Source organism: Nannobrachium achirus (assembly GCF_963921795.1).
Source record: "Nannobrachium achirus genome assembly, chromosome: 11".
NCBI classification, from domain to species: domain Eukaryota; kingdom Metazoa; phylum Chordata; class Actinopteri; order Myctophiformes; family Myctophidae; genus Nannobrachium; species Nannobrachium achirus.
The window spans coordinates 57,937,947-57,950,843 of NC_137820.1; the positions used below are offsets into that span (position 1 = coordinate 57,937,947).

At 43.7% G+C, this 12,897-nt stretch overlaps 1 protein-coding gene across 1 annotated transcript in view; it reads left to right on the forward strand.

Annotated features, from left to right (window-relative positions):
- The window catches only part of srpk2 (SRSF protein kinase 2), a gene marked incomplete at both ends in the record, with an annotated part of 121,590 nt that extends 109,881 nt beyond the window's left edge, over window positions 1-11,709 (forward strand). Inside the window, 7 exons of the mRNA XM_080737220.1 lie at window positions 424-797; window positions 1,793-2,109; window positions 2,477-2,577; window positions 3,131-3,238; window positions 4,043-4,112; window positions 7,752-7,844; window positions 11,525-11,709. Of these exons, the coding sequence (XP_080593346.1) occupies window positions 424-797; window positions 1,793-2,109; window positions 2,477-2,577; window positions 3,131-3,238; window positions 4,043-4,112; window positions 7,752-7,844; window positions 11,525-11,709 (1,248 nt within the window). The remainder of the gene's footprint in view (window positions 1-423; window positions 798-1,792; window positions 2,110-2,476; window positions 2,578-3,130; window positions 3,239-4,042; window positions 4,113-7,751; window positions 7,845-11,524) is intronic.
- Between the last annotated feature and the right edge of the window lie 1,188 nt (window positions 11,710-12,897).

Consider the following 12,897-nt stretch of genomic DNA (forward strand, 5'->3'; position numbering starts at 1 on the left):
AGCCAACCATTAGGCCTGTCACAATTGTTAATTAATCATCTAATTGCAATTATTTGACATAATTGCAATTATTTTGTCATAATCGTCATAGTCGTTTCCATGTTGAAAAATGTTCATATAGTTTCAAACATTTTCAAAAATAGTGGAAATAGCAGATGCTCAGTGAGCTTGTAGATCGGCTATTTCCACTATCAATGTTCTTTTTTATGTATAAATTTGACAAATATGTCAGTAATATATTTGTATACCGTATTTAGGTTATGTGTCATATCTACCATGTACCAGGTCTGTCAGGGTTAGGGTACCCTACAAGCCAAACAGAAATGTAATTGTCGACGACAAAAAACACAATTAAATCGTTAATCGCAATTATTTGACTGACAATCGATCGTCATGGTAAAATAAGCACTGCCCTGCACACAGGAGGAGGAGAACGACAACGAGGGGAAGGAGAAGGGAGACAAGGAGAAAGAAGAGAAAGAGACCACGGAGCCAAAGAACGAGAGCAAAACGCAGGAGGAGGAGGAGATCTCTCTCTCTCTGACGTCAAAGACTCAGGACGAAGAGGAGGAGGACGAGGAGGAGGATGAAGATGAAGAAGACGAGGAGGAGGAGGAGGAGGAGGAGGAAGATGACGACGACGACACGACGGCGGAGCCGCTGACGGAGTCGGTCAGCTCGCCCGTCAAGCTGTACAACAACAACAACAACTACAGCGTCAAGACCAACGGACACGTGCTGTCCGGCTCGGGGACCACCACGCTGCCGCCCCCGGGGCTCCCGCCCCCCTCCTCAAGGTCATTATGAAACCATTTAAAACCACTGGTTCCCAAACGAGTGGGTCCCGGGACCCGTTTGTATGGGTACCGGACCGATTTGTATGGGTCACGTCAATAATCCCATTTTCTTTTCCTACATAAAGAAAAACATAATTTCATTATTCTTCAAAATATATATTTATTTTTTAATAATTAAACAAATAGATACATTGTAAAACAAACGATCTAACAAATCTAAGAAATTCCAGGAATATATATTTAATAATTTATTAGTAGTGAAAATAGACGTTCTACATGTTCGAAACTTGGCACAAAGCGAAAGCGGTATGCGCTTGTAGATCTGCTATTTTCACTAGTTTCGGTCCCAGGTCAACGTCTAATCTCTCTTTCTGGGTCTTACCTGAAAAGTCTAGGAACCAGTGATTTGAACCGTTTAAACCAGTGGTTCTCAAACGGACGGCCTGGTTCGGCCTGTACTGGACCAGCCGTTTGGGAATTGTCCCACTTTTCCCAGTGGCCAGCATGTCCCTGACTCTGAGAGTGTACAAATGGACCTGTCAGGGTCACATTTTGTTCCTAACTATTTATCATTTATCTGGGGACCCCCTGGCACTCCCTCAAGGACCCTGGGGGTCCCCAGACACCCACTTCGAGAAACCCTCTATGGTTTACCCTCAAGACTCTATGCTGGTGTCTTTTCTGTGTTCTGTTATTGTTGTTGGGGGAAGGCTTTTGTGTATATTTCATATATATATATTTATATTTAGCAAAAAGACTTAGTTAAAAAAAGGAATTGTTTATGTAGATCTGCTATTTTTGGGGAAAAATTAAGAACAATATTGAATGCTGAAAGACTAAAACTAAGGACTGACTTAGTTACTTTTAGTCAGTGTGGTAAACACATAATACAGCCTCAGTTAGATAAAGATATAGATATTGCTTTTGGTAAAGCCTCATTTGTATTTTTATTCCAGTCACCTGTTCAATTCTATATTGTGTCCCCCGTCTTCCAGCCCCATCCCCGTGCCTCTGCTCTGCCCCCTGGTGGAGTCGGAGCTGAGTTACACGGACCGCGACAGCTCGCTCAGCTGCGGCTACGAGATGTTCAACGGCGAGCTGGCCAGCTCGCCGCCCATGACCAACGGCTCCAGTGGCGAGCGGCACCGCCGCGCCAACATGCCCCGCCTACCTGACCTGCCCCTGGACCCGGAGCCGGGAAACCCCTTGCCCCTCGGCATGGCGGAGATAACGGCGGACCACAATGGCGGCAGCCCGCCGGCTGACCGCAGTCGCACCGTGTCGTCTTCTAGCACGGGAGACATGCCCAAAGGTGCTTGTATCTGCTGTTTTTTTCCCACCTCCATTCAATGCTTCATATCCATATGAGTAAAATGGCCGGGTGGTTTGTTTATTTTTAGAACACAGTTCTTATATGAGGCATCTAAGATTCCCCAATGGGGATTTCAACACTAAACATAACAACGGGACCCAGAGGCATAGCGCCCTCTAGCGGCAGTGATGTCAAACTTCAGTCGTCTATGGCAAAATGAACTGGAACAGGAAATATACCACCTTCTGAAACCTGGGACTACAGTTATGCACAGAGCCTATTGGAGCAGAATTATGAGTTCCTGCTTTGTGTTTAGTACGTCATTTGACCCCCTGTCCTGTCCTCTCCTCTCCTCTCCTCTCCCCAGCCAAGGCCAGGGCGGCGGACCTCCTGGTGAACCCACTTGACCCCCGCAACGCTGACACAATCCGAGTCAAGATCGCTGACCTGGGCAACGCCTGCTGGGTGGTGAGACACACCATTCCTTGTTCACTATGGAGGGAGGGAGGGAACGCTGTCAGTGTGAAGAGGGAGCTGTAGAGACACGATTACACTTCCTAACACAATGTAAAGACTACACAAATATTAGGGAGGAGATATTTCCAAAATTATAAACAAATTGCCTAGAATTCAGAAAGGGAGAAATTACCACTACTTCTGGGGAAACAGAAAGAATGTGTAGTTTTTGCTGCAAAATGATGTCAATCCTTGTCACCTGAAAAGGTACAGCCACCAGGACACAGATGTATACCGTGTTTTACATTACCACACCATCTCCTTTTGCCATCATGTGATTTCATTGATTTGATGTTCTTTTTATGTCATAACTGTCATTTTGCTTTGGTAACACTTATCAAATGTAATGCCAATAAAGCGGCTGCTCTCGCGTGAGAGAGAAGGAGAGTGAGAGAGAGAGAGAGAGGCCTGCCTACAAACACCTGATGAACATGTTGTTTTGACAGATGCCTTGTATTCATCTAATTCCTCTCCTCTCCTCCCCTCCCCTCCCCACTCCTCACAGCACAAGCACTTTACGGAGGACATCCAGACGAGACAGTATCGTTCCATTGAGGTGCTGATAGGAGCAGGCTACAGCACCCCCGCAGACATCTGGAGCACTGCATGCATGGTGAGCCAAGCAGCAGCGGATCTGAGGCTTCAGATCCAAGACGAGCAGGGCCATAGTGAATGCAAGCTGTGTGAGCTCTGATTGGATTATGACTGTGACGTAATGATCAGCAGATCTGTGAATGAGGAAAGGATCTGACTGACAGCTGAGGCGGGCGAGACTCACGCATCCTGCATAAACTCTAAACGCTAAACTTAATTTCACAAAAACTAACGGAATAACCAAAACCAGAACGGACAAAACATTTGAGTTGACTGCAATAGGATCAGATCAGGAACTTGACAAAAAGTCTGTCAACAGGATAGTCTACTATCTGCTGAAGGTCTAACTACTGAAACATTTAATGAAGAGCAACATTTTCATAGATAGATAGATACCTTTATTATCCCAAGGGGAAAATCAGTCGCCCAGAGGCAGCGCAGGACATAATATATAACATAAAGTTCATTCATTTACAGTCAATTTACAGATCATAAAAATAAGCATGTACTGAAAACTGCGGTTGTGAACTAGGGATGGGACGATAATCGTTATTATCACAATAATCGTATTGTGGAGATTTACATTTATCCTGAAATTATCCTCCGTCATGCATTGGGATCAATTCACCTTTTAGTTGCCGAGCAGCATATAATTGTTAAAACAGACCTTGAAATAATGTGCTCTTTTTCACTCTCTACCAAATCTCTTTACCCAAAAATAGACGATCTACAAGCTCAAAACTCATATCGTCCCATCCCTATTGTGAACTACTGCTATATAAATCAAGCTGTTCTCCCCATGTCTTTGTCCCGTCTCTCCTAGGCGTTTGAGCTGGCCACCGGCGACTACCTGTTTGAGCCTCATTCTGGGGAGGACTACTCCCGTGATGAGGGTACGTGTTTTTACTTTTAACTCTGAGAGTGCACACATTTAAAGGTAGGGTAAGTAATATGTTTTGGTCAAAACAAAGAGTTTGTTAAGCACTATATCCTGATAGCTATCATTGCTATAGACAGTGTTTGTTCAGTAACAGGGGATTCTCAGGTCGGTTGCAAGAGAGAGTACTCATTTATCAGCTTAAAATTTATATTGTTCCAGTTTCAATTTCATCTGCTAATTTCCTTGTGTCTTGACCTGTTTATCCTTTATCCTGTATGAGTTCTCTCTCCTGATTGGATGAAATTGATATCCCGTACCTGAAAATGCATTTTCTGTTTATTAACACATCGGGTGCCCACGTGGTGTCTACGCGTCAATCTCTTTGATCTTTACGAGTGCCCAACGACGCGTTTGACGCGTTGTACAGTAAACTATACTGTACTGTAGCTACTGCACTTGGCTACCGCGGTGATGAAACAACTCCATTTCCCAACATGCAGCGCGCAATTACGTCACCCGGACGTGCTGTGTGGCTCGTTGACTTCCTGTTTACCGGCTGCACAAAAGTGCTGTTTTCTCCGGATTCCCTTCCTTTTTTCATTTTTTTCTCAAAACGGCAGCCTCTTCTACATGCCGTAACACAAACACTGTGGCTTAGAAATGATAAAAAACGGTCCTGACTGAAAGAAAAGATTTTCGCGAAATAAACAGGACATACTCGGATTATATTTACTCGGATTACTTTTCTCGCCAGTACTCTCGCCGGTAGTTAAAATGATGCGTTGCCATGGGCACCAGCAAATTAGACGTCAGAGATCACGTGGGCATCCGATGTGTTAAAGAGCAGGAGAGACAGGGAGACATTGTTAATGTTGTTGACTAAGATTAAAAACTAAGATTTTGATATTTAGTCGACTAAGAATAGACTAGACTAAACAATTTCAGGAGACTAAGAAGACTAAAACTAAATGTGTGTTATTGAAAAGACTAAGAATAAATAAGAATGTGCTCTAACAAATGAACACAGCAGGGAGATCCCTGTTACTGAACAAACACTGTATAGCAAAGAGTACTATCATTTTACCATACCCTACAGTACCTTTAACCAAAATTATTTGGTTACATTTGTAAGGTTAAAAATGATTCAAATTAACTTTTTGTTTGCACTGTGTTATACTCTCAGAGACACATCAAGCTGTGTTGTTATAGTGCTGTAGTAATACTAACGTTTACCATTCATTATTTATAATGTGATACAAAACCTAAGTTAGCGTCGTATGATTGTATTGTGTGGTTTTGACTGATCGGTAGATTGTATCATTTGTGCCATTGCATTTCTATTCATTTGAACATTTTTGTTAATGATGATAACTTGCTGGCTTAATTGACAATGAGCCATTGGTTCCAAATGACTGGTTAAATAGCATAGTGTTACATTAGCCTGCCCTCCCCCCACATCCCCCTATCCACTCACTGTCTACCTTAATGAAGCGACCACACCAAGCATGAGAACTACAACTATAAATATATCATTTAAGAAGTGTTCTCAAAGTGGGGCCCCTGGGCACCCCCAAATAGATAAAATAGGAACTGTTAAGACCAAATCAGTGTCTTTGCCTTATTTCCGTGTCTTCGTTGTTTGCGCTATATGCCTTAACAGAATCCCTTGATGCGAATACAAAGTTGTTGTTTTTTATGTTTTACTTGTAGGGCTGGCTATTTTATTTTCAAAATTTGTGAGAGTCTATGATAGTTTTTATGTGACTAAAACCAGGAATAGACAACACTTACGCAATATCACCATGTTGCACTATCCAACACCCCAAACAATATCTAGTCTCATATCACTATATTGATATTTCGATATTTCACTATAAGCGTCGCTTCAATCAAGTCATACATTGTGCTTGGTGTGGACAGCTCTTAACAACTATCCTGTCATCTTACTCAGTGAAATAACTCTGCGTTTCATTCCTCATCCTCACGTAACAGAAGCTCTCCCTCTCTCTCGGGGTCTCACCTGTTCTCACGTCCCCTGACGTTTTTTGATCTCACATTACTTCTGCAATCATTATGTGCCAGACCTTAATTCACACATCATTATAGTCTTGTCTGCAACATGGCAATAAGCTGACATCACTTCTGACACAGCATATTGAAGCTTGCAATGAGAGACGCATTATCATTTTTCCCCCTCTCTCATTGCAGCTAAGTTGTTGATCTAAAGCCTGAGTTATGGCTAGTTGTCCAAAACTGTACATTTTCAGGATTAAAATCCCAAAACAGCAAAAGCAGCAGATCTACAGGCTCGAAACGTGTCACTTTTTGTCGTCTTTCGAGCCTGTAGATCTGCTACTTTTGATGGTTTTGTGTGACACTGTAGTATTCAAGTAGAGCATTAATTTACGAAATATTAATATAAATTAGGCTCAACAGCACACGTTAATGTCATAGGTGTTAATTTTAACTCAGAGAATGTAACGCACTTAGAGTTAACTTGACATCGAGGATATTACTGTGAAGATGTCAGTTTGAACACGGGTTGCCTCATTTGCGCTCCTTTGCGTTTCACGTCGACGCCTAACACTGACTCTGTGCCCTTAACTCTGTGCCATGTCTGTGACTCTGTCTCTCTTTCTTTTCCCCTCCTTTATCCTTCCTATCTTGTTGTGATGTCTCCCTCACCTCTCCATTACCACTTCTCTGTCCTTTCCCCTCTATCCACCTCTTTCCCTAATTTTCACCTCCTTTTGTTTTTACTCTTCTCTGCCCGCTTCCCTCCAACTCTCCCACTTTCTTCTCCTAACCTTTTTAACTCCCTTCCTGCTCCCATGCTTCCCTCTCCCCTTCCTAACCCTCCTCCCTGTCCTTTTGTTTTTCTTTCCCCCTTCTTGTTTCTCCTCCTTCGACACCCCCTCCCCGCCCTCTCTCCTCCGTAGACCACATAGCCCACATCATAGAACTTCTGGGCTGTATACCGAGGCACTTTGCGCTCTCCGGAAAATATTCCCGGGAGTTCTTCAACCGAAGAGGTAGCGCTGGCCGGAGTGCGGGTGGGACTTGTGCGACGCACGCGGCAGCAAAAGCCTGGGCGGACACGCGGACAGACAAGCGCTGACAGACTCTAAACGTAAATGACGTGTCACAACGTGAACGCTCTGAAAACTGTGGCCGTAGAGCCCGACTGATGCCAGATCTTTGGGTCAGATGCTGATCGTGATTTTATCACAAACTGCGTTGTTAGTTTGTTGATCTGCTATTTGTGAAAGATTTTAAAACATAAAATAATTGGCACACATGGCCCGCTTATGGTAATGGCAATACCAAAAGTCCCTAAGAATGGCCATATCGGTCGGGCTCAAGCGAACAATTCTGCCTCTTTTCAGAATCACTTGCATCTCTGGCTATGATGGAGCTTTGTGGTTCAGTCTGTCAGCGTGTGTGTCGGTCTGTCCGTAAAGCCCAGGAGAGCGCGGTGTGCTCGTCAGTCTCACACAGCAGCCGGCATGCCTGTGTGCGCACGTACCTGTGTGCATGCTGTAATGCTGCTGTCCCGTGCCTGTTCTCTTGTGATGTCATGTGATGTCGTGTGTGTGTGTGTGTGTGTGTGTGTGCGTGTGTGCGCGTGTGTGTGCGTGGTGGCGGTCATCAGACCACATCGCTCTGATCATGGAGCTCCTTGGGAAGGTCCCGCGCAAAGTGGTCGGCGCCGGGAAGTACAGTCGAGAGTTTTTCTCCAAGAAAGGTAAAGGGACAGTGTGGTGTCTAGCGGCTGGCCAGAGCTCGACCAATCAATTTACAATCACAATTTAGACAGAGCGACGAAGTGTGAGATAGGAATAGGCAGAGTAAAATAATGTGAACTCTGGTGAATAAACAACAAGGTAAATAAATTGTCACGAGAGAACGGTGTAGTAGCTCAAAGAGACTAGGATACCAAGTGAACAATTACCCTATAGCCTCTGTCTAAACAACATGTTATCTAAATAACATTCTGTACATTTGAAACTATAGGATACTATGTAAACAATGATAGTTTAGTAGTTCCACTTGTACATTTAACTGACACTATAGAAATGAACCCAAATCTTACATTACTTGGAGTTTCAAAGTTAGATACACTGAAAATAGCTGATCTATGAGCTCACCACGCTCCCGCATCGCGACGCGTCACGATCTTGTAGATCAGCTACTTTTGGTGTGTGTGCAAAACGCAACAAATCGGTCATTAAGCTACATAATTATGTAGGGTTTTTGCAGTACATTCACCTTGCTGATGCAGAGCAAACTCCTCACTAAGCGCTGGGCTTACAGCTAAGTATAAATCAGCCCTACGTTCTTGAGGTGTGTCATATACCCTCTGCACATGGTTACTCCTGGTAAGTGCATGTATCTGTGTTTAACCGCTTGAACCCGATATGGTAACCTTCAGGGCTTTATACTAGTGTGTTTTCTGTTATTGTGGGGAAAGACTGTCAATCTGTTCACACCAAGCACTATAACTATTAACTATAGCCTATTGCTCTCCATTGTCTTTGTTATAGCTTTGGTGTAGACTTGTCCATCCAACTTGACTTACAGCTGATTGATTTTTTAAAACTACATCTTAATAGTTATCGTTACAGTTATATTGCTTGGTGCGATTTGCTCTGAAAGGGATAGTTCGCCCAAAAAATGTCCCACCCCATGCAGACTTGAATTCATGGATATCTTTTTGTTTTTGTCTCATTCCTAAGCCAAAAATGTGATGACCAGCAGTGGTTTCCTATGGAGACACAAAGAGTCTCCTCAAATTACTGGCTTAGGATTGCAACAAAAAATAAAAGATATCCGTGAATTCCAGCCTCCATGACGTGAGTAATCGTAATCGATAGAAAGAAATGACATTTTGGGGGTGAACTATCCCATTAATAAGACATAACCCTTTCTCTCTGCCAGTATATTCTCTCCCCCTCTGCCTGCTGTCTGCCTCTGCGTTCATAATATATTCTTCCTAGCATGTCATGAGAATGCATGTTGAACGGCACTAAATATTCCGCCTTTGATGTTATCTCATTGGCAGATCTGAACTCGGCACTTGATGTCTCAATCAAGTTCTCCCTTTTATCTCTCGTTTCTGTTAATCTGGTCTGACTCTCACTCGCTCCCTCCCTCTCTATATCGACTTGTTGTGTCTGCCTGTCTGTCTGTCTGCGGCGGGACGTGTCCTGCTGTCCAGGGGTCTCGCTCGTCCACCTGTTTCTCGCACCGTTTATCATAATTTTGTTCCAAATCAGTAAAAAAAAAAAAGGGCTTGCGTTCCAATGGGTCCATTGTAGTTATTATTTGTTTACAATCTCTTGTTAATATGATTGCTTGGATAGATATTCATAAAAACCACACCCAATCCAAGCTGATAGAAAAAGCAGGCTTTCTATACCCGGAAAGTGTGCATGCTATAATGGAAGCCATTGTTCCCACGTTAATAAAAATCTAAATAAAACATTTTAAATGTTGTTTGGAAGGGAAAAAAAGGGGGGGGGGGCACCTGCTTAATGCAGGTTTCTGAAGTGTCCACAAATAGCTTCTTCAAGTGTCACTTTTGTGTGACACTGTAGTAGTATGACAAAGTAAGGCCATCATTTCTTTTTTTTTTTTTTATCTTAAACCGATTTAGACCTGGAACGCATCCGTGTCACTCTTGATCTTAACCACTTTAACCATTATGTTATGCTTTAACTATAAAAAAAATAGCGGATATACAAGCTCACAGCGCGGCACCGAGTGCCGCACTGTGAGCTTGTATATCTGCTATTTTTTTAAATCGTGAAAATGTGCGCAAATCTTTGAATGTATACATTTTTAAAGCAAACATTTGTAACGCCAATCTTTCTTGGGTCAAATACATATAATTCTAGGGGGTCCTTGACATAAAAAGGATGAGCACCACTGATATAAAAACTTTTTTTTTTTCCTGAAAACTGTTAAGATTAGGAAGTCATTTTTAGGTATTTTTCAGGTCTTAATTAATGGGTTACAAAGCTGAAATATGGAGAAAACAGCAACGCTGGTCTCATCTACAGCAATACTGTAGATGAGACCATGGGGACCATGCAGTTCAAGTCAGGTGCTCCACTTCCTAAATTAACTTCTGACATTCACAACACTGCAGACTTGTAATCACACCAACGAGGAGGAATTGCGAGAATTTCTCGCTCCTCACAAAAATAGCCTGGTTGCATTTGATTTTTTAATTTTGATCACGTCTGGAATGATGGTGATTCAGCTCATTGGCCCGGTCCTCATCGCTTCCTTTAACCCATTCCAGCCGGAACACATTTTAGTGTATGGGAGGGGCTTACAGTACATGTACAGTATGTAGCAACATATTTGTTTTTGTAGGCTAATTTCTGATTTAGGCCTAACAGGCCTATTAATATATGGCCCATATAATGGCTTACTTTACTCGTTGTCCAGTCACTGTGGACATGAACCGGATCTTACCTTGGCAGGTTGTGTTCACAACTGCCTACGTGTATATTCATACATGAACAGTATAATATTAACTAGCCTGGAAACCCAATTTTTTTTATCCGCCCCTTGGAAATGCAGGTTCCATACAGAGATGGAGACTAATATCTATGCAGTGATATTAGTCTGGGCATGCATACCAGGCTATATGTGACCAACATGAATAGTTCTAGCATTGAAAGATGCACATACTTGCACATACACTTAACTGGCCAAACTGGCCGGTACACAACCAGAGCTACCTGTGTGTGATGTGTGTATCCCAGAGTGCAACACCATCTCATTTCCTTTTCCAAACAACAGCGTGCCCACAGTGATGCAAAGACAGATTGGTGACCGATACGTACCGTAGGAACGTTGACTTATACCCATTAAGACCTGAAAATAATAGCTAGAAATGTCTTCAAAATCCTAATGGTCTTCTGAAAAACATATGTTTCTTTATCTGTGGTGCTCAAAGTTTTTTAATGTCAAGGACCCCAAGAATTATACGTATTTGACCGCAGACCCCCATCTCAAAATATGTTGTTCCAGAGACGCCCCCAGAATCAAAGATATGAGTAAAACATTTTAGCTTTAAAGTAATATATATATAGATCAAAGATTTGCACACATTTTCACGTTCTTTTCAAAAATAGCAGATGTACAAGCTCATTGTGTGGGCCTTGGTGCCGCGATATGAGCTTGTAGATCTGCTGTTAAGTGGTCAGATGGGTGGAACACTTTAGAGATCTTCAAGTGGTCAACTGGCTTACAGTATATGCCTGCCCTTTGTTACTCTGTTCTACCCTTGTATCTTCTGCATGTTTTGCCTAATATTCCAGTCGTCTCTTCCCTCCTCCGCTGTCCCTCCTCCTGTCCCCCATGTCAACCAGTGTTTTGTGGCTGACATGTGCTCCATGTCCCCCCCTGCAGGCGAGTTGCGGCACATCACCAAGCTAAAGCCCTGGTCGCTGTTCGACGTGCTGGTGGAGAAGTACGGCTGGTCGCCCGAGGACGCCGGGCACTTCACGCACTTCCTGTTGCCCATGCTGGAGATGGTGCCGGAGAAGAGGGCCTCGGCAGGAGAATGCCTCAACCACCCCTGGCTCAGCTCATAGCCGCCCAGCCAGCCACATCACACCCCTCAACCACCCCTGGCTCAGCTCATAGCCGCCCAGCCAGCCACATCACACCCTGCCCCCTCCCTCACTCCCCCAAAGAAACAACTCACATTATAGATCAACACCCCCCTCTGGTGGAGGCCTCTGGAACGACCAGAAGAGAAGAGAGGAGAGGCAGGAGAGAGAAGGAGATGATATGAAAGAGGGAGAGGATTGAGTCTTATTCTTAGAGCCCTATCTCTCTCTAACACACACACACACACGCACACATTGGATATTATATTCCGAGATATTTCCCTGATTGTTGGACCTTTCCCGTCTCTCTCTACGTCTCTCTCGCTCCTCCTCTCTCCAGCTCAATAGCGCCACCTTGCCCACCTGGATGAAGCCCGACCCCTGCGGACAGAAGCAGCAGATTGCGCTGCTGAACAGTTTACACCCCACCGAAAATGTCCCCTATAAAAAAGACACTTTGGAAGCCTCCCCCCATTATTTCCTCCCACATGGAGCTGCATGCCCTGCCACCACAGAGACGCAGAGGACAGCCAGTCCTCCAGGGGGCACCATGCAGCAGCTGCCGCCGAAAGACAGGCAGACACCAAGCACGGGGGACAAACGAGTACAAAACAATAAAAAAACAAGATAAATAAAAGACTGAAACCAAGCCGGACAGCTTTGTCTATTAAGAGTTCCTCTTTTGGGAGAATTCTAAAAACAAGAAAACAAACAAAAACTAAAAAACAAACAAGCATGGAGAAACGGATCGATCGGCATGAGCGGATTTAAGAGATGAACAGCGGACACGTTTGCGTTGATTTTGTTTGTATTTCCTCTGTGTTCATCTTCTCTGGACGTTTAGTTCATTTAGATTTTTCTTTTGAAAGGCGAGAGTCATGTTACGACAACTTATGTACCCGTCTCGAGGTTGTTTCTTCAACTCCCTGTTTCTTCCTCCCGAAGCCCCCATTCCTCATTTCTACACGCTAAAAATAAGCAATCCGCAAGCTCACAACGCTTCGCAGCGCGCCGCGCTGTGAGCTTGTAAATCGCATTATTGTCAGTTTAATTCATTCTTTGTCTCACGACGGGTGGATCGCCATTCATGACTGATTTCCAAGCGATAAACGTAACATGTCGTGTGGCAAAGTATGAATTGGGCGCAGGTAATGGTCTCTTTTGCCATCT